Below are 22,156 nucleotides of genomic sequence, written 5' to 3'. Positions count from 1 at the left end.
CTCCATCTACACTCAAGCTGTCTCCTATTTGTTTCCTCACTCTCTGCGCTGGGGTACACCACAGAGCCATACAAGCTCTACTGCAGGGAGGACACTCAGGAGCAATCACGTCCACTGCCTGGTTCATTTCTGCATTCCACAGATCAACCAATGTTTCGACAGGACAAGCAGCCACATCATTCTCTTCAAATTAAACTAGAGATACAAAAACCCAATCAAGTTTCTACTGATGTTGACTTTCTTTCAGGAACTAAATTGTCTATGATGAATATTATACAGAAGTTAAAACATGGCAGTGGATTTCATGATAAAATACAGAAGTGATTTAAATCCTGAAGAAATTTAATCAGAAATCAGAAATACCAGGCATTGTCAATTCTCCCAGTTTTGGAGTTAGCAACAAGTTTAGACCTCCTGAAAATAATCCATTAAATTTTATTTTTTTATTTTTTTATTTATTGCATTTATATTCCACTTTTTTCCTCCAGTGAACTGAAGGCAGTGTACATAATTCTCCCTTCACCAACAACCATATGAGGTAGGCTGGGCTGAGACAACCATCTGTCAGGGATGCTTTAGGGTGGATTCCTGCATTGAGCAGGGGGTTGGACTCGATGGCCTTGTAGGCCCCCTTCCAACTCTGCTATTCTATGATTCTATGATTCTATGACTCTGTGACTGGCTGAAAGTCACCCAGTGAGCTTCCATGGCCAAGTGGGGACTAGAACCTGGATCATCAGACTTTCAGTCCAACACTTGAGCCACAACACCACAAAATTCTTATCCAAACCTGGAAATGGCAATGAGGATTTTTTTAAACTATAATTATTATGGTAGCATCCTTTGAAAGAAGCTTCAGCAAGTTAAAATTAATTGCAACATATTTGAGATCTTCTCTTAGACAAGAGAGATTATTAAATATGATGATGATTGAAAAGGGAATTACAAAACAAATGCATCTTGACCATGTAATCAATGATTTTGTTGCAGTTAAAGCTCTGACGCTGTTGATCTAAACTGATCAATGAGATATAATTATTATACTTATGATCATTGTTAGTGTAATTACCGTTAATTTCTAGACAAAATAATCAAACCAGGTTTGAAGCACAGTGTAAGTATCATATTCAAGTTGAAAAGCAAATCTTAAATTGGAAGTGCAATAACATTTTTCCCCCACCCCCCTAAAAAAGCTTGGAGCGCAGACAACAACAGATAAAGAAACAAATAACTCCCCGAGCCCCCTGGAGGAAGGGCAAAGATCTCTATATTCTCAAACATCTCAAGACATCTGGTGGGCAGCAGGTTGAGGAAAGCTAGGGTGTGCATCTCAACTGCAATATTCTTCCCTGAACAGTATATAATTCCACCTGTTAGACTAGCCTCATTTTATCTTCTGGGTTATTCTTCCTCCCCACCCCCACCTGCCACTTCTTTTGGTGACTTTTAACAGTCTAAATTCAGGAGTGAACATCCATTTCTTGACAGAAGAACTTATGCAGAAGAAGTGGCTTAGGGTGCATTCCTAACGACTGTGCCCTCAATGATTGGAAGCCCCTGAACACGGAGCCTTCCGATGATCCAATACAAGGTTGGAGGAGTAGCAGAGGTGATCTTTGCCTCCCTGTCCTCCCATCATGCATTTTTGCTAGATGGGCTTTTAGCCCACTTAGTGATAGTGCTTAGGAAGGGGAGGGTGGAGAGGGCTCAAGATAACCCATATTCTGGGCTTTCCACTCTCCTCCCCTTCCCACCCACCATAATGCCCCCTTTCCCCTCTCTGAGGTGTCTTTTCTGACCTGTCCATGCGGTTCTTTCTGCATCGGCTGCAGGGAAGGGGGTGGATCCCCAATTCCCCCTTCTGAGGATCCTGTGGTCATTCAGACGATGTCTAGGAGACAAAGGATTGCTCCCTTAGACTATGCAATCTTCATATTTTTTCCACCAAAGTGGCTGTGAGTATAAGTCCTTCCTTAGGGAAAGGCCATAGCTCAGGGGTAGAACACGTGCCTTGCAGGTATGATTCCAGGTTCCATCCTACACATCTTCATTTAAAACATAACAGAGCTGGGGACTACCTCTGCTGGAGACCTTAGAGAACAGCTCCCAGTTCCCAGACAATACTGGGAAAGATAGATCATTGGTCCAATTCAGTGTAAGGCTGTTTCCTATCCCCTAAACTATACAAGAAATTTTGGAAATAGCATCTCTTTATCGCCACTGCTTGCCTCTGACCCAATCAGAAGGCCTTTGAATTTCTGTATACGAATCAGCCATCGTTGCAGTCCAAAGAAAGTTCCCTGGACAGGATCAGACCTGACGAGGTTTATCCTATTGTAAAAGAGCTTGCTGCAAAATGATTTCTCCACGGTTTGGTATTTCTCCAGCTCTGTTGTGTTCTTTCAAAATGTGATTCACTGAGTTAAGCGGGTCAAGTTCCTGCGGGTGCAGTATATGCCATCCACTGAAAATTAAAGACCAGAAAATTAACAGGGTTTGTTGTGTTACAAAGCTGAAGACATTTTATCCTTATGCTCCTAGAAACACATCCTGAGCTAATGGAACACAGCGCTATAGTCTAAGTCAAATTTATACTTACAAAAGCAATGAGTGTACTTCAGTTAAGCTCACTTGGCAACTATCTTGCCAGGGTCCTCCTCCCACCTCTCCTCCATGGCTTTCAGTGATATGGACAAGGTGTGCTTTAAAGATAATGGGCAGAGTTGCCAAATGTACCAGTTTAATCACAGAAGTCCTGAAATGGGCAAATGTGAGGATGTGGGATTGTGGATAGGGCCCCCAAAATAAAACCCAACTAAAATACAAAGGAAGGTTGTTGTTTCTCTTTTGCAAGTGGTCCATAATTTGAGCCCCGTCAAGAGGAACTGTCCTGAACCGACCGCATGAAAACCGAGCCAGATGCGGGGAGCGCTGGCGGATGAAGTAAAACCCAGGATGAGCAGAGTTCATATTAGTTTCTTGATATATAAAGCCAAATGGATTAATGGATCAGCTCGTGCGCTGCCGGGGGAAACAAAAAGCGTGTCTTCCCTACCTCTGCGCACACTGAAGACAGGAACAATGGGAGTCTTTTGAAAGCGAAAACTCCTAATTTGGTGCAAAGCGGGTGAGGAGCAGGGGAATCAATTACAACTGCTCTTTAAAGACAGAAGTCCACATGAAGAAAAAGATATCAGGTGCCTTGCAAGCAGCAAGTCCTCTCTTTTAAATAGGCTGGTAGAGCGAGGGAGAATGCGTCTATGTATGTATGCACACGCCTGCATATAATTGTTGATTTCAGTTTGTATTAGTTCTGCCTAGTCTCTTTTCAGCACTCTAGTTTCTGCTAATGGAAAATCAAGCCCATTATATGGTAAACGTAGGAAGCAAGTACATTAATAGTGGGCACTGACATTAATTCAGACTGTAAACAATTCACTACTGTTACCACTACATACTAAATTATGTGTCATTTGTTGCTTTCATAGGGCTATTTCCTTCACTTTTTTATTATTTTTATTGGCAACAGAAAGCATCGAGATTTCCCCCCCCCTCCCGTTGTCTCCTCCGATCCACCACGATGTTGAAATCCTCCCTTACACCCTCAAGAAAAAAAAGATCACTTGCTAATACTTTCCCAGCAAGTTCATTGCCATTCAACTCTTGCTCTGCACTTTTGGAAAGTTAAACGAGGCGGCAGCGGTAGGAGTGTGTGTGGGGGGGGGGGATCGGGGGGGGCAAATAAACGAATGCAATAGGTAGGAAGAAAATAGTCCTTATTTATACGGTAGCACGTGTGTCAGCAATGCTTTCTCCCCCAGCTATACTTCCCCCTCCCGATTTTCTCTCTCTTTCACACACACACACGTATATGCGCGCGCGCGCGCACGCACAGACTTTAACTGTGCTTTTGTGTTTTGTCAGAATTAATGAGAAAAGTTCTCTTGCCCTAGGGGTAATTAGTGTCCTTGGAGTTAAATAAGCTAATACTTAGACACCTCTGGCACAGGCAATTATGTTTGTGTATTGAATAATTGATTCAAAGAGGGGGGGAAGGGGGCTGCTAATCAGATCTGAGCATAATGAATTGATTTAATTAACAGGGGAATCTGAGGGTCCCTGGGAAATGTGTGCATTTATTCAGCAGCAGGAGAGAGTGCAAGCACATAAATTGAGAGAGAGAGAGAGAGGGCAGCAAGCAAACGCATTTGCTTCCGTGATAGGTTCGCATCTTTCCATCCTCCCCCCCCCCCGCGCTTTGAATATAATTTTAGATTTAGAGTGAAATCAAGAGAAAAGCACTTTAGAAGCTTGTCTAGCTCGGCAGTAGCAACAGCCAAAGAGGGTTTAGCGAAGGATCCCATACGCTTGCATTCAGATCTAGGGGATTTTTCTGTTGTTGTTCTTATTTTTAATGATTATTTAGGATGATGAGGATGATGATGATTAGGCTGCGCGTAGGTTAAGGGAAAGGACAGACCCGGAGAAAGCGAGTCCTTCCTTCCTTCCTTCCTCCCCCTTCGCTCTCCGGCTTTTCTTTTTTCTTCTTCTTGCTTGCATTTTTTTTTTTGGTTTTGTTTTTTTGGTGCGTGCCATTTCCAAACTGGCATTCGAGTTGCAGCCCCACCAGGAGCAGGGTGGGTGTCTCCGAGGAGCTCGTTTGGTGCTGATGTTCCCGCTGCCTTAGGGGAAAGGGGGGGGGGCGAGAAAAGCAAGCGAGGGAGAGCCAGGGAGCGAGCGAGCTCTTCGGGGGTTGCCGGCTGTAATTCTAGCCGAGCGCGATCGCGGTTAAAAGTCGTGCAACTGTAGCCGGCTCGGCCGGGGGGGTGCATGTGTGTGCAAAAGGGGGTGGGTGGGGGGAGTAAAGAAGAGCGAGAGGGAGCGAGAAAGCGGGGTGGCGGTGGGGGGGAGAGGAAAAAGGGAGGACGAGCCGGGTGCATTTTCCACTCGGCGGCCCGCTTTGCAAACACTCTCCCCCTTCCCCCCCTCCCCCGCCCCGGCGCGTGTGCTTTTTGCCTTTCCTTTCCAACGGAGCGAAGAAACAGCAACCGGCGGCTTGGAGGGCGAGCCAGCCACGGAGACGGAGCGGCGGAGGCAGCCGATCCCCGCCACAATGGTGTTGGACAAGGAGGACGGTAGGTGGCGGGCGGCGGATTGCGGAGGGAGGGAGGGAAGGAAGGGGGGCGGCCGGGAAGAGGAAGGCCGGCTAGAGAGGAGCGAGGGCTACTGCGACCGCGGCTCTCTTGCCCCGTCCCCCGCCCCCTCGCCCTACTCTGTGCAGCTGGAGGGGCAGGCGAGGGGAGGGTCCGCCTGCCTCCTGGCGACGTGCGTGTGGAGCATGGGGAGGGGGGGGATTTCTGCAAAGTGCGCTGCCCGGCCCCGCGCCCACTGTGCGAAGAAGAGCACGCCGCTTCTCCCGGTGTGTGCGTGTGCGTGCGACAGGAGGAGAGAGCTCCGATCGTCAACACTGCTCCACATGATCCGCTTGATTTTTATTCCCTCCCCCCTCCTTCCAATATTACCGTGCCCGAATATTCATCATCAGAACCGCTTGGCCCTTCTCCGATCACTTTCTTTTAAGACCTTTTCGTCCCTGGATTAGATCGCCAGTGCCTTGCAACCCGTTAGTTTCTCTTTCTCTCCTTCCGTCATTTTTCTCTCTCTCTCTCACCCCCCCTTCTTTTTTAAAAAAGAAAAGCAGCAGCAGCTATTATGAAGGAGTAGAAGAGCTGCCGCGGCTTTGCTCAACTCCTTCACAAAAGGCTCCTTGGCGTCTTCTGGGAAAAGGGATTTAGTTTTTAAAAGGGGGTCTTAGGCTAAGATGGGAGAGAAGGGTGTGTGGCTGTGTGTGTGGAAATTAGGGGCGGTGTGTGGCTGGGGAGGGCGGGGGTAGAGCTGGCTGCATGCAAGTTTCAAAGAACCATGTGGTTATTGTCAAGACTCGCTGGAAATTCAGGCAGGGCTCACTTGGGGGTGGCAATGGGGAGGCGGGGGTTTAGGCCAGGGTTAAAGGACTATCTAAGCTAATTAAAAGGGCAATTACTTAGGCGGAGGAAGGGAACTGGCCTCTGGAGAAGGGGAGGGAGCACTCCCTCCTTGCCAAGGCAGCCTCCTGAGGAATAAATGGGGTCCGGGAAGGTAGGGGTGTGTGTGTGTGTGTGAACTGAGAGCAAAGGAAGGATAAGTTAAAGAGCAGTGGCGTCCACTTAAACGGCAATTTTAGCTGTCAGGCCCAGCTGTCGCACTTTGGGGTAATGGTTTGTAGCAGCCTTTGTTTTAGAGTTGCGAAAGCAACGCTTTTAAGCAACAAAACCAGAATAAAGTAACAGGCTTCCCTTGATTTCTGCTTCCTCCCTCCAAGATAACTTGCATTTTTACTAACATTGGCTAGTGATTAATTAAAAAAAAAGGCGCCCCCCCCCCAAAAGCACTATAGTGTCTCATAAAAGGGTATCTTGTCTATTACTTTTCAGTTTACAAGAGAAATTTCTCTTCTGCTTACTACTTTTACAGTGTCTGGATGTGTGTGTGTATTGGGGTGGGGGATACAGTTGCCAGTATAGCACCACTTATCAGAACTGATATCTCAGGGCATCTAAACGCATTGTGGTTGTGTGTCTTTTTAAAGTGTACATGTGAAGTTTTTTTTGCAGTAAACACCCTACAAATGCAAAACATGAATGTAAACAAACAGATGTTTGAAGACACGTGTGTAATATAGATGCACCTGTCAAAGAACTGGGTTGGCTGTGGCTCCTGGTTGTGAGCACACTTGCTGGCAAAAGTGGGTTTGTTACTGTAATACGGGGACTGGCCCTCCAATGCCACAAGTTTCCTGCTGTTCTTTAGTATGTGGGAGGGACTGCAGCTGCATTTCCATGGTACTTGCTGAGGTTTCAGCAGCCTTTTCCTGGTCTATACTGAGTTCTCCTTCTAAACATTAATTTGGCTCAGCTAATGGGCTCCTCCTCTGACCACTCATTCATTTATTCATATTATTATTTCATTTACTTTGAGAATGACTCTTACAGCACTGATGTTTCGACGTGAGGACTTCTTTTCTCTTAATTTCGTCTTGGTCACACAATCATAAGGGTTGGAAGGTATGAGAAGGGAACTTCCTGCACCACTAATCCAAGTCTTCTGCAGCACTTTAGTATCACTGCCTCCCCGTCGCAACTCCATTCTCCATCAGCCCGTCACAACTGTGCAACCCAAACCTATACACACTTTCTCAGAAATAGGTCTCTGCATCTTGAATGGAGTTTATGTTCAAGTAACAGTTGCGTAGGATTGTACTGTTAGGATGTTTCCAAATGGACAGTTCCTAGCACTACCAATTAAAAGCCTTGTGCTGTTATTCTGTCTTTCCCACAACAGATTTTATTTTATTTTTATGGTGAGAAAAAAGATGGAAGAAGTAGCGGGAGGGTTATAAATGGGAGATGGTGATGACCTGTTAAATTTGGGACAGGGTGATAGCACAATAAAAGCCTCGTCTGGAAGCATCCTTAGAATGGTTTTGGTCCTACCAAAAGAGCTGGGACTATGTCAGATAATATTCTTCTTTGACATAGAATGATATGCTCTTGGCCATGATAAAAGCAAGAGGAATTATGGGAGAAGTAGATTTTAGGACATGTGTCTTCTAAGAATGAATTTTGGTGATAAAGGTTTCTCTTGACGAATGAAGGTCCTTCAGAATGAACATTTTACTTAGGGTAGCATCACTTCATATGTTTGGCAAGTTCATAATGGTTAGAAAAGTTTTACCTTTCTGAATAGTTTTGAATGCATTTGAAACCAGAATATGTACCTTTGAGCCAAACTGAAGAACCTGGAAACTCTGCCTTCTTCCCCAAAGTGATATAATACCCTGTTAGGAAAGCTGAAAACCAACTCAATAAATGCTCCAGTGTAGTGAACTGGTGGAATGCAAGAAGAAATCATCTTCCTCCTTCCTGGTGCTCTTGCTTCATATCAGAGGTCAGAACATTTAACACTTATAGGGATCTGAGTGTTATATATTGTCAAAAGTTCAAGTTTCTGTGCTGTTCATAAGGTCATACAGCAAGGCGGGTGGGGGTGGAATCCCAGACAAATGGTCACTCGAGCTCTTAAAAGATGTGTTATTGCCACCTAAGCATCGGCTGGTTTCTAAGGGTTAGAAATACATTTCTGTCCAGTTTGCAACATGGATGTGCCTAACTACCTAGAGAGCAAAACTGGTGTCTTTGTTAATAGCATCTACCCCATTTAAATGCTGTTTCCTAAAACTGGTTTGTTAGTAGTTGGACTTCCCCCCTTCCCCCCCCCAAAAAAAACCTTTGCTGTCATTAAAACATAGGCCTCAGTCATAACAAATCATGTCTATATCTGTGGAACAAACTAATTTAGGACAGGATCTGGGATCCCCATAGTAACTACAGTATGCTTCTTTTTTTAAAGTCTCCCCTTTGTATTTTCCCCTAAAGACAAAGATGTAAGAGGTTAAGTAATGTCAGTATAATTAAGCAAGGTTAATTCATTGCTGTTTTGTTCCTGTGGGATTTCACTTGCATTTCCATCTGCTCTGATTTGATGTGAACTCCACTGAATTATCCCCGTGATGTAAAAACATGCTACAAATTTCATTTGACTATCTTTCTCTTTTCTTAACCCTTCTTATGATAAACTGGGTGACATTCCGTCCTACCTTAACTTTTTTTCTTTTCTTTTTTTTTTGCCAAAGGGTGCCTGCCAGCCCTATATCTGTTTAAATCTGATTGACGGGTCAAACAGCAGGATGCTGCCTCCACAGAGGTAGTAAGGGAAGCAGGTGAGCTACGAGGAAAGACTGAGATCTAAAGAGAGTTTCCTAATGGGGGTATTTGGGTTCTTTCAAGTATTGCAGACATACTCATTAAACATAAGGAGCTCAGGGGCTGGAATGATGGTGGTGTAAGGAAGTGAAACTAGAAACATTGATTATCGAGACATTTCTCAACAGCCCTCATTCCAGGGGCTTTCATGAATGGCTGTATAAAAAGAAATAATGGGGATGGTAGTGAAGGTAAAGAGGAAATTAGAATGGGATGCACTTAAAAAGAAGAAATGTTAAGGAACAAACCCATGACGAGAGGGATGTGAGTAACAAACTGAAGTGGCGCCTGGGAAATTTTTCAGAATTATTTGTAAGGAAGTTGTTCCAGCAGAGAAATTTATTCCTGTTTGAATGTGTCTGAGAAATTAGGGACACAAGCTGGTAGACTTTTTTTTGTTTGTTTCATCGGGGTGGGGATAGGTGCCTGTTGCTTTATGCTCTTTTTGCCTGAACGGTCTCCAGTTTGTTGCTAATCTGTAGACATTAAAGGGAATACTGTGTTGCTGCACGTTAGTTATGGGAGACATGGAAGGGTGGTTGGTTTTCTTGTTTGTTAGTTTGTTTTGTTTTTTATAGATCTTTGAGATTCCTATCTAAATTATAGTGGAGAAATCTTGCTAGTGGAAATTTCAGTGTGTCTCTTAATATGGGCAAAAGTCTAATTGTCCTTTATCTCTTAAAAAAACAACAACATAGTATTACAGATCATAAAGTGCTGGTAATCAGAAGTTAAACAAGTGGGACCTGCAAGGAACTGCTGTGGTGTGGAATGCTCCTGTTCACTGTTCTAGTCAGTCAGTCATGCTTTCTTCCAAAATATTCCATTTCGTGCCTCGTCCCACTTCACTTTCCATCCCCCTCCCAACCCCAACAGTCCGTCAGCATTCCGTATCCACTGAGCACGCTGAGTCTTTTTCAGGCTGTTTTGGGCTCTTCCTTCCCCTTAGTTGTTTTAACAGGGTTTTCTTTGTACTTCCACAAACCTTGGCATTCCCTCCCCACCCACCACCCACCCACAAAGCTTGCTGATGCCTCCTCTTGCGCATGGGTGGTTCTTCTTTGGTTACATAAGTAATGGTACTCAACACCTGAACATCAGAAATAGAGGAAATGATTCTCAACTAAACTTTGCTCCCCTTGAAGTGGATGTCGAGGTCAACGTGAACATTATGAGCTGCCTTCTGACAAACTGCTCTTTTGAAATCTGTTCTAGGAAACCTGGAACATTGACAATTCAAAAGCTGTTCTCCAGTTAGGTAAAGATTGCAATGTACTATTTTCTTTGAGATCACTAGGAAGTGCAGACTCGTGCTGGAGGACTGGAAGAGAATTACCCTGCTCATACACTAGTTATAATACTGGCCCTGTGGAAGTGTAGAAGTCTACAGGGCCAATTGCCACCACTTACACGTTCAGTGTGAGAGACATATTTTTGCCTTGTGTTATTGGCAGATGTACCTTTTAGTAACAGCATCTAGATAAAAGCCTACAGCTATGGGATGGGACACAACAAGAAGGGAAATACCCCACATCCCACTCTTGATCTGATGTGTCCTGGCACAGTGTCAAGTTGTGTCAGTGAGGAAGAATCACTTGCTATATATCCAGAGCAATCTGATGTGTTGAGACTGATGCTGTAGAATGTGATATTGGTGAAGAGGTGGGAGTGTGGGGATTCTCATGTTAGGATAAAAAGAAAGGTTAAAAGTTATGGTTAAAAAAGCACATTCTGTGACCTAGAATGTGTAGAGACTTAACCTTGGTTGGACAAGGTCACAACTGGTTTTTGCCTGGTTCATCTTCGTTCTTTGCAGTGACTGTGCATAGGCAAACCGACTTAGTGCCAGGCATAGGTCCAAAGTTGGGGTTATGCTCTCTCATAATATGGATGTACAGCCTGCAAATAAATGGGACCCCTGTTCACTGAGTCAATTCAAGATGGAGCAATATCAACCCATTCTAAAGCCTGGCCTAACTTTGGTTAATAGTTGGTGGCATAATCCTGCCAAAGGAAAGCATTTTTCAGTACCATTGACCTCAATAGTAGCGATGGCTAAATACATGCCCTGAAACCAATGGGATTTTTCAATGTGCTTAATTTTAAACTTTGGTTGGATTGTGTTCTTACTGCATTAGTGATCTAGGAAGCATTTTAAAAACAACAACAACTAACAAAACCTGGTGATGCAAAGGAGAGTGAATGGGGAGAAAGTTTAAATATCCCAAAGTATGGATAAGATTAATAAATGAAATACTATCAGGGTTACTATTCTTTATAGTAGTTTCAACTGATCTCTAAAATAACAGGATGAGCTTAGACATCATTAAACATCCTCCTGTGAAATATTTTAACTTTAAATATATCTCATAAATGTTACTGCTAAAAGAAGTCTGTGATAGTATATGATGAGGGAGGCTATGCTTCACTAAATTGTTACAATTTGATAGTCATTGCAGTTTAATACTGCATTGGAGAAGCTTTTTATTTGCTTTTATGATTTGTTTAAATGGACCCAAGCAAGTTGAACCCCAGCTAAGCAGATGTGATAAATCAGCCTTGCCCAATCTGATGTTTTCTAGATATGTTGTACTACAACTCCCATCATCCCATGGCCATGGTGGCTGGGGACGATGGGAATTTTAGCCCAACACATCTGAGGAAGGCTGCTCTAAATGTTTGAATTTGAAAGCAGTAGTGCCTTAAAAGATGGTGATTGAAGGCCCCAATCCCAAACTATTGATGAGGAAGGTTTGCTGGGGCCGATTAGACCCTATCTTTAGAAATAAGTGCCTTTAGGGATCATGGTATAAAAATCCAGCTTATAATTGTGACATTCTTGCTGTAACATAAAATATTCTCCTTTGCAAATGGGTAGTGGCCGAATGAGAACGGAAGTTTTAAGTATTGAATGAAATGATTCTCTATGCAAAATGATATATTTGACATCAAATACGTTCAAGGACTGTTAGGATTAAGCATTCGAAATGAAGGGGAAAGGCAAAGCCATTTGAGTTGAGGATAAGGAATCTAATTAAAAATAGGTATTAAGGGTATCTGGCTTGAGCTTGCTATCACGCTTTTAAAAGACTACTGTTGTATCAGTTGTAAAGTAGAGGGAGAACTAGCGTGGAAGCTGGAATGAAATGTTTTCTTGGATTAAAAAGGCAGTCAGAAACTTATTCTTTAGTGCTGAGTACTTAAGAACCTCATCCTGTATGTGTAACCCTTAGTTCTTGTGATAGAAATATGTGAACTCTTCTTCTGAGCATAATACAGTTTATTTCGGCAGTCAAAAGGGCCTCAGTTCAGATTTTGGTGCCATCAGCAATGTTGACTGTCAGAGTGACACACCTTGGAATGGTGGGATGATTGAACTACAGAGAGTATCCAGCTAAGAGTTCCCCATCTAGCCCTTATATCAAGAGGTTGTAGAGAGAGAAAAGGCCTGGATAAAAGCTCTCCGAATTCTCCACCTGGGTTAGCTTAAAGCAAATTTAGGTGAATATTGTGTTTTGCGTACACTGCAGGGCCAAAATTGAAGAAGAGGAGTGTGTTCAGGAAAGAACCAAAGTGGCCTTTGAAAAGGTGTCAGATTGGCATTCAGACATAGGCATTGTAGCATGCTATGTCCACAGACTTAGGGTCGAAGAGTCATTTATCCTAAAGTCGTTGCATTATGACTTTCTGCCTTATTTTGGGGGGAGCTGGTTTATGTGAAATCGGACTACCACATCAACAACAGGGAAAGTTCAAAAAGTTATTTCCCGTCCCACATAGAAAAGAGCCCATGTGTAGGGTTTGCCATCTCTAAAAGGAATCTGTCCTTAAAATACTGTACTCTACGATGTAGAAAACTTTGCTTTTGAACCATGCATTTTCACAGGCTGAAAACCTCCAGTCGTTTGAACATAAGCAAGCCAGGAAGTGGGGTTTCCATTGGACAAATGTGTGCATAAATAAAATGAATACTGTGCAAATCTTCAGGTGTTTCCTCTCCTACGGAGCATTATATTAAAAGTGCACTCAATCAAACCATCAGGAAGTCTAATGTAATGAAAATGGAAAGCACCAAAAGACAAAAGTTCATAGAAAGAGACTATATAGTTGGTGCTTTCTGGCTATAGCAAAAACTATGCTGCAGGTGGTGCTGCTGAGCTGGAAAGCTGCACATTCTCCATTAAAGGCTGACAGAAGAATAAGCGGGGGTCCCTGGGAAATGAGCACATTTATTCAGCAGCAAGGGTGCAAAGCTCACACAAATGGAGAGAGCAGAGGCAGCAGTAGCTAGGCTCAGATTTTCTCTTCCCCCTCTTTGAGTGTAATTTTAGATCGAGATTCAGCTTAAATCCAAGGGGAAAACACTTTCTAAGGCTGAAAGCTGTATAGTTGCAACAGCCAAGGTTATGGGCTATCAAATGCAATTACATTAAAACAGATTATACTGTGCAAATTGAGCCATTTAGAAGGTGAGAACCAAAAGAACAGCGCTGATCCCCCCCTCTCTTTTTTCCCCTTCTAAATTGCAGTTTTAGTTCCTTGCAATTCGAGGTACGAAAGTAGGCGAGAGACTGCTTTTGTATCTGCAAAGTGCTTCGGTTTCTGAAGGTAATTCTAACTGAGTGCAATCTAGGTTAAAAGCTGGACAACTGGATAATTAGAGCTCTCTCACTGCTAAAGGACAATCAGCTGTGCCGTAGTAGCTCATCTTGGCTCTCACATAGACTAGTTCTTTTCTCCCGTGAGTGGAGGGCTATTGGAGACGCCAGCGCATCTGTATCCAGACTTCCTGTGAACCCTGAGATGATGGTGCTGGACAAGGAGGACGGTAGGTGAGCTGAGCTTCCTTGAGCATCACTCAGCATCTTTCCCGTACGTTCCTTACAGGCAGTCAATGAAGCTGAAGTGTGCAGAGCTTTCTCGCCTTCCGTTCATGTTGATGCCTCTGTCTGGTAGAACAACATGCTGCCTCTTCGGCTCTGGGGCTGGAGGGAAGAAAGTAAACCAACCCAGCTAGCTTAGACTCCAGGGGAGGGGATACAGGTTAAGCATGGCTCAGTTTTAACATCACTTTGGGAGGGGGTGTATTGATTTTCTTTATTAGTAGCAACTCTTCTCCCTGTTTGCTGATTTATTTATTTTTTTGTAGTATTCCAATAAACAGTTTCTTTCTTTCCCATTTGCTAGGGGGAGAGGGAATTGTACACCCCTAATATGTCTCTTTCTTTGTAGCTGTAGTTAGTGAATGCACCTGCTAAATGGCTCTTTGAAAATAACTGTGGGGCTGATAGAAGAATCATTCTGGTAGAAAGAGTTATTCCAGCCAATATTTTTATAAGTTTGAGATCTGTACCTGCTTTTCTTTTTTTTAAAAAAAATTAAAAAATCTGAAATTAAGACTGCTTGTAAAGAGTGAATGAGTAGCATTCAAGTATAGTGGCAAAGTTCAGAGGCTGTGGCATAGGCGATATAGTAGTTGTGTGTGACTTGTGACGTGCCCTCTGATACGCAGCTGACATTGTTGGTTTCTAGGAAAAATACAGTGAGTGAGAAAACGGTGTCGTCTCCATGACTTGCATGCCATCTCTGTTTCAGTTAGGCACTGAAGTACCTGTGGGGACAAGGAGCATTTGCCAAGTTTAGGGGTAAAATGAGATGTTTCGTACTTTGATGATAGATGGACGGCTGTTAAATCAAATGTAGGGTGAGAGTTCAAAAGTTTCCCCCCTCCTCCTCCATGTTTGTATGGTATTCCCCCCTCCCCCATGACACAGGGTGAGCAAGGCAGCTCTGCCAGGGTAATGTGGTAGTTGAGGTTAAATCCCGGTTTGGTATGTTGTCATGTCATGCCTATGTTGTCTCTTGCATTTTCTTAGAGACAGCTCTTCTGAATTTATGTGTACCCCATTTTATGCAATCTGTTGCTGGTTGTCATATATTTTGGTGTGGGTGTGAGTTTGGAGGCTGAGAGAGGAAAGAGAGGGACTAGGACATCACCAGGTTTTCAGGCTAGAAATCAGTGTCATACATTTTTCTCCAGCTTCCTCTGGAAGCTGTTAAATAATGCTCTAGAAAGTGCTCGACAGAACTTTTCATGTGGTTAGTGTATTATTTAAGGCAGCTCTGAATATTAAATTAAAACAGTGTATTGCTTATGTTGGTTATGTAAATTCAGTAGTTTACAATATCGGCTAGCTCACGTACGTGTGTGTGTTTTAATGTTCTGTTTATAAATTCTGAATTAAGGCGGTGGCGTGTCATAGCTAGAATAGTACTCAGTCATTTAGGACAATTCATAACAATAGTTGTTTTTAAGACATATCTAGTAGTTTGTCGTTGGTGTGTTTAAAGGTGACATAAACTCTTGGAATTTTGTATATATCCATAGATGAAGTCTTTCACCTTTGTATGCAGTGTCTTAATGAATTGTGTAAACTGTCATCACTAGATATAATTTACTGTATGTGACCACTATGACCTAATTTGCCTGCAAGGAGCTAAAAAAGAAAAACTGCATTTAATTTGTAACAGCTAATGCGTGTACTGCGTTTTGACATGCTAAAACATCACTTTACCAGTTTATGCATTTTTAAAAAATAAATATTTTGGTTTGAGTGAATTATGATGTCTGTAAAAATCTTAGTTTGAATGGATGTTCATACGGGTGATTGAAAACTGCAACCTAGAATTCAGAATTAACTGAATTTATACAATGTCAGAAAATCCTGCTCAATTCTGTTTGGTTTTCTGATAATGTACTTTAAGTTGAAAAAAATAAATTTGGGCAGAAGAATCTATTCTAGCTTCTTTTGAGTCAACAGCAGATCTGGGCAGTGTATAAAGGCAAACCAAGTGACTAAGTATTGTTTACGAACAAAAAAATTCCTTGGCACATCATAAATCAGACACCGGCAACAGTTTTTAAGAGATTTGGCAGTGGTATCATGGATTATTTATTTATTTATTTAAAAATGTCTAAACTGCTGTTCACCCATAACAGTGGGTTCTATTATCGTATACAAAGATAACGTAGACAATATAGTGAAATACAATAAACATAAAACCGTAAAATCGAGAACAATGAAATAAATACTCATCAACTAGCCAAGTATTGTTACCTGTAGTTTGTTTATGAATTGTCATGAACCATCTTGGAAGCTCTGTTAAAGGATGGTATATCATTCTTTAAAACAGGTTGTTTTTTTGTCCCATTGTAGCTTTTGACCAAAGAGATGCTGTAGGTTTTTTGAAGCAACCTGCAAATCCTGTGGACTGGAGACAGCAAGTGGATGAATGTGCATACCACGGGCAGCAATACCTCTGCTCAAACTTGCCTTTTCCCTCTGAAGTAACTATAATAGTTCTCCAAGATGTTTCAAAGTAGTTGCCAACCCTACTTGCCTGCTGAATGAGTAAAGATTCTATGGGAAAGGTGGCCAATACATTTAAAAATAAATACAGGAAATAAATGTAAACCAAAAGTTTGTTTCTTTATTCGTAAATGTACTAAGATTTCATGCTTTGCTTTGCATGGGTGTAAGTGCCATTAATCTCTGTTAGACTTACATCTGAGTAAATCTGCAGAAGATAGTTCTGTTGGTCTATAATCCTGGACATATTTATCAGGAAGAAAGTTTAATTGAGATCTGTGGGACTTTTACTTCCAGTTAAATATGTACACTTATCACTAATAGTACACTAAACCTCTTACATTTACATTTATTTTAGAATCAACCTCCCTGTGAATTGGAAATATTTGGCAGACTGTCCTATCTTTTACTTGCCCATACTAAGTACTGGTTTCTCCCCCCCCCCTTCAGAAGTTGAAGTATTCATGGGGGTGGGGGGGTGGGGAAACCTCTCCAATGTTTGTGGTTCCTTCTTGTCCTTTTTAGTTCACACTTAGTTAAAGGTGTTGTACGTTTGAGACAGAGCCTGGAGCCAAAGCAAAAAAACAGAAACAAAAGTTTCATGAAAGGATCAAAGATGAAATGGTGATGATGCCCATGTAGCTCTTGTCGAAATCAATAGGACTCGAGATTGCTGCTAGATTTTCAGGGGGGCAAATCTAACTAATACATGAAGAACAGTAAAATGTAGCAGTATGCAGAATTTTGGAGGGGGGCTGCTGGGATGTACTGGTTTTAAACGTTTGAATTATTGTATGTATTTTATGGTGTTTTATTTGTGTTGTACCCTGTCTCGATCCAGAGGGAGAGGCGGGTAACAAATAAATATATTATTATTATAATTATTATTATTATTGTCGTCGTCATCGTCGTCGTCATCTTCTTCTTCATCATCATCATCATCAGTTTGGCCATAATCTGAATGGTGAGGGATATCATGCAGATTCCCTCCCCTGAGTACTATGTTAATGATCAACAAAGTAGTTAAACTGGGTGCATTGTTATTGCTGTTAGTTTATTCTAACCCCGTTGGTTTAAATGAGACAAAATTGATTTAAATTCAATAACGCTGCATTTTCTGTTTTACGGAGTGGCTCATAATCTAGAACCAAATTGTTTAGAAAAGTTTTATTTTTCGGAGAGAGTTTTCCAGAGACAGGGGTGGTTAGGCTAATGAACACGAAAATTTGGATACTTTAGAGGATTTGGGGAAAGCGTTTCTAGCATTTGCAAGCCTTAACAAAATCGTTTTTCCACAAAATAGTGTAAACCCCCACTGTGGTTGGTACCAATAGGAGAAAGAAACTGCCCCTGAAGTATAAAGATCAGCCCCTAAGTTTGGCCATTTCAGGTTTATATGGAGATATAAAAAGGTGGGAACGAGTGCGTGGAAAGGAAACAAACAAGTTGGAAGATCACAGAGGACAAATTTTCACCCCGTCAGTAGGTTGAGTTGCAATGATAAGTGTCTAGCAAAATTTAGGGACATTTTCTGGATTTGAAATTGATCTTAAAATCTGGAGATAGTGGTTGGAGACAACTAAAAATGTGGGTTTTATTCCAATAACCATTCCATCAAAACAGAAATCTATTGAAAAGCACTAATTTGTATCTAATGTCCAAATTTGTATTTGAGTTTGAGATTTCAATGTCTGAATCTTTAGTCTGAATACTCAGCCTTTCCATGTAGATTCTAGTTTGACGCTTCCAATTAATTTTACTTTGAGGTTGTAGAGGTGGAAAACTATTATTTGGCCCTACTATTTAATTTGCAACTGAGTTTCTTGAATGAGATGAACAGTGCACATCTACTCAGAAGTAAGCCCCACTGAGTTCAATGCAATATACCTCTGGGTAAGTTTGTATATAGGATTGCACCCTAAATAGTGTGTAAGATTTTGCAGTGAATGGAAACAGTCTTGTTGGGGCGGAAAAAAAGAGGGGGGGCTACCATTTCTTTCAAAATTATATTGAAAGAGAAGGATTGACCATTGTCTTAATGTACCATTTGTAAAATAAAAAAGAGAGAGAGACAAAAAGATTTTTAAAAAATAGTGAAAGGGAAAAGGACTAGATATGGATAGCGGTGGCTACAGAAACTGCAGCTGTTGGAAATACCAGCTGTTTGCAGAAGAAGAGATTGATCATCATCTTGTAGCATAGCTGTTGAGCAGAACAAAGGTCACTCCATCACAGTGGTAGGAAGGATCAGGATCAGTCAGAGAACTCCAGGCACTTGATGTTGGGCGAGATTTCTCTAATAATAGTACAAGTCAAAGCCTGCACATAAATTGATCAAAATGGAACAATCCTCTTGATGTAAGATACCATTAGCAGCACAGATATGGGCATAGACTAAATACAAACTTAAAGTGTGGTAAAGGACGTAAATTGTATTGAAATGTGGAAAGGGACATATCTGGCATATTGAGCATGAAGAAATGGATGAGGTGGGATAGAAGGAGAAGGAGCGCTCTAAAGCACCATTTCTACCTGTGCTTTAATAATAATAATTAATAATAAATATTTATTTGTTACCCACCTCTCCCTCCGGATCGAGGCGGGGTACAACACAAATGCAAACATCATAAAATACATATAATTAAAACATTTAAAACTAATATATTATTAAAAGCAGCACATTATTAAAAGGCATCTTAAAATTCAACTGGATAGGCCTGCCAGAAGAGATCAGTCTTTATGACTTTCTTAAAAACCGGAAGACTGTTAAGTTGACGAATTAACAAAATTTGCTTAACAAAAATTATGTACAACATTAGTATTATAGAACTACTTGAACAGGTAACTCTGTATATTATATGTGCCTTCTGTCCTCCTGTAATGATCTCTGTTTTACAGTTGACACATTTCCAGGAGATATCCAGGTAAAAATAATCTGTAATAACCAGATCTGTAATCTGTAATAACTAGTGGCTAATTGCATAGAAATGCACTGCTTCTGAGGGACTGCATAATGTAGCGAGTTCGGAAAATGAATACAGTCCCGAAGGAGGGAAGGAACGTACATTGTTCAAAATGAGTAGTATCGGTTTCAGTGGATTGTGTTGGCCATTAGGTGAAAGTAAGTAGGAATAGATAAGTTGGTAGTTCTGACAAGCCATAATGGAAAACCAGAAAAACAGTTTACCCCCGGTTATTGCTAAGTGTGGTGGTAATGATGTTATGACAGTTGGAAAAACGTGCAATCTATTTTCTCCACTACGTATTAATAGTCCAACACTTCTAGATGTTGCAAGGTTGGGGAAAAGGCTGGATTGTAGTGTATCAAATTGACCATACTAGCGATCAATTTCTTGATTAAAAGTAACATGACAGATCAAGGGTGATGGAATCTCAGCGTTTGAATGTAATAAGCTGGGTCTTCATTTGGCGATTTGAAAAAGGGCCATTTCGGTGGCCCGGCACACAGCACTGTCCCTTTAGAACAAAGATCTTGGAATTCTTTCTGCCTCTGTGCACAGGAAGGTGTGAAACAGAAAATGTGTCTTGAAAGAAATTTATTCCCAAGGGCTTTGAATCACTGGTACTTTAACCAACCCATTTTATGTATCCAAAAGAGGAAATAAGTTATTCTAAGAGCTGTAGGAGTGGATACTCATGAAAACAGAGTCCGTGCCATCCGCTGGACTGAGTATTTGATCTACAGCAGGAATGAGCAGAAGGTGGATCTGGATCCCCTGGTAGATCTCTGGGCGATTTGCAGTAGATCTGCAAGAATGTCTGACTCATAATAGTTTAACATTAGCAGCAACCAAATGATCCACTAGGAGTGGATTCAAAACAAATTCCTAGGCTCAGAATTCTTTAATTCCAAGTGTCATTTGCACTGGGCCCCAGCTCTTGAATCTCAGAGGTTCTTGGGGAGAAAACAAAATAGCCTGGAGTTTGCCCAGCCTTGATCTTCAAGAACTGGGTTCAAAATTAAAATTCACTGCAGATTCAGTCAGTGCCCTGGAACAAGTTACTATTTCTTAACCTGTCCCTCCTAGACTTCTAGCATGGGGAAACTACCAGAGTAGTTGTAAGGACGAGTGAGGGAGCTAAAGCTTGCAAAGTGCTTGACATACCAAAAGAGCTATGAAAAAAGATGACTGGAAGAAGCTAATTTTCCTTCATTTGAAGGTAACATTGAGCCTGAAATTCTATGATTGTGGATTGTGTTTACCATTCGTTGAAATCAGGCGGAATTGCATGTGCTCATTGCTGTTGCAGGATTTGCAGTGGTAGTTTGGCTGGCGGTGCTTGCCGACCCAGTTACTAGAGCTTTTCCAGGGAACAAACCTATGGTATTTTTATTTATTTATTTTAAATGGTCTTTAGGCCATCTTTAAGCATAGAACTCTCTCAAGGTGGCATTCAAGATAAAACAGGGCAAAACAATTACAATAAATTTCAGTAAATACTCAAGGAATCTATAAAAACGTATCAGCAATAAACTTGTAGCTAGGGAAAGGCGAGTGAAAACAGGTGGGTCTCTAGAGTCTTCCTGAAGATCTGCAATGAAGGGGCCTGATTAAATCCTGGTGGAAGTTGATTCCAGAAGGGTGGGGCCACTACTGAAAAAGCCCTCACCCAACTTAACTACCCTTGGTGAGAAGAACTCCTGCTGACAACCTCAGGACGCAGGCAGGTCCTTTGTATGAAAAGTTAGAATGGATTCATCTTTAAATTGGTGCTCTTAATTCTCAGATACTGTAGTTGGCAAATTCTTTTCTGTGTGAAAACTGGTTTGGATACTCCGTTTTAGCATGGATTGATAGGGAGGGGAGAGGTGAAACTGGTCAGAACAGATGAATATGTATATATGGAGGTAGACATTTGAGGCTTTCTTACTTTTAACTGCAGTATGTAAGAATTCCCCAATATGTAGGGATACAGAGTTTATCTTTCTGCAGACTGGCGTTCAATTTTCATGCTGCACTCACGAGAGATGATAAAATATCAATCTCTTTGCTGTAGCAGCTCTTATGAAACACTGGAACTACAGAATCTTCAAAAAATGTTCCTTTTAAGAGCAGTACATTATTAATAAAGTAGTCCATTAGGTCTGGTGATAAAGGGTCAGAGAGTCTGAAATATCTGTCTCTCAAATGGTTAAGGAATTTATCACGGTTGGAGGATTAATTGATTTCATTTGGGAAGCATTTTCGTTCTTCACATTTCAAGTTCAGAGGTGGCTGGGCTCCGTTCAAAAATGTGACTTCCCTACTGTCTGTTTTCGTTTATGATCTGCATCAGATCATAATTTTGATATTTTTCAGTACCTAAACTTCAGACTGGGAAAGAACATTTGTTTATTCATTAATTTGTGTTTCGCCTGTCCTCCAAGGGTCTTGACACAGCATTTTAGTCTCACAGCAACCCTGTGAGACAACATGGGCTGAGAGATATGACTTGCCGAGTCCACCCAGAAACTTTTCTAGCTGATCAGGGCTTTGAAGTTTGGTTCCCATCCCACATCCAAGCTTAGTACTGCATCACACTCTCAAGCAACATTTTAAAATAGTTTACATGCAAGTAATCTTTATATATATTCTAAAGCCAAGTCAAATACATTGCATTCACCAAGTATGGATTTTTGGAATGAGATATCTGATCAGGTGGGACATAAATGAAATAAATTAAATTAAAAATAAGGTAGAATATAAATGAAAGAAATAATAGGAAGATAACGTAAAGGGCATCATTATTATTTCCAACAGAAGTTTTGGATTAGAAATGGAAGCTAATGAGCTTCATTAGATCTATTTATATTGGCTTCCTTTCTTTCTAGTAACGTTGGCAGTGTGTGTGTAAATGTATTTCACCCTATTGTCTTGTAAATGCTCCCTGCAACAGTTAAGTGTGTGTGTTTGTGTGTGGGCC

General features: G+C 41.5%; 1 protein-coding gene across 2 annotated transcripts in view; it reads left to right on the top strand.

Annotated features, from left to right (window-relative positions):
• Nucleotides 1-5,057: 5,057 nt before the first annotated feature.
• LMO1 (LIM domain only 1) overlaps nt 5,058-22,156 on the top strand; it is a 110,670-nt gene continuing 93,571 nt past the window's right edge. Inside the window, exon 1 of one of the 2 annotated variants that reach the window (XM_063117256.1) lies at nt 5,058-5,135. In XM_063117256.1, coding sequence (XP_062973326.1) covers nt 5,114-5,135 — 22 coding nt within the window. In that variant the 5' untranslated portion in view covers nt 5,058-5,113. Of the gene's footprint in view, nt 5,136-13,392; nt 13,690-22,156 lie in introns of those variants that run through there. The other variant, XM_063117255.1, reaches the window with a different exon arrangement.

Source organism: Elgaria multicarinata, chromosome 2, assembly GCF_023053635.1.
Source record: "Elgaria multicarinata webbii isolate HBS135686 ecotype San Diego chromosome 2, rElgMul1.1.pri, whole genome shotgun sequence".
NCBI lineage: Eukaryota > Metazoa > Chordata > Lepidosauria > Squamata > Anguidae > Elgaria > Elgaria multicarinata.
Note: the sequence above shows the minus strand (reverse complement) of the source record. Positions and strands in the feature narration are given on the sequence as shown.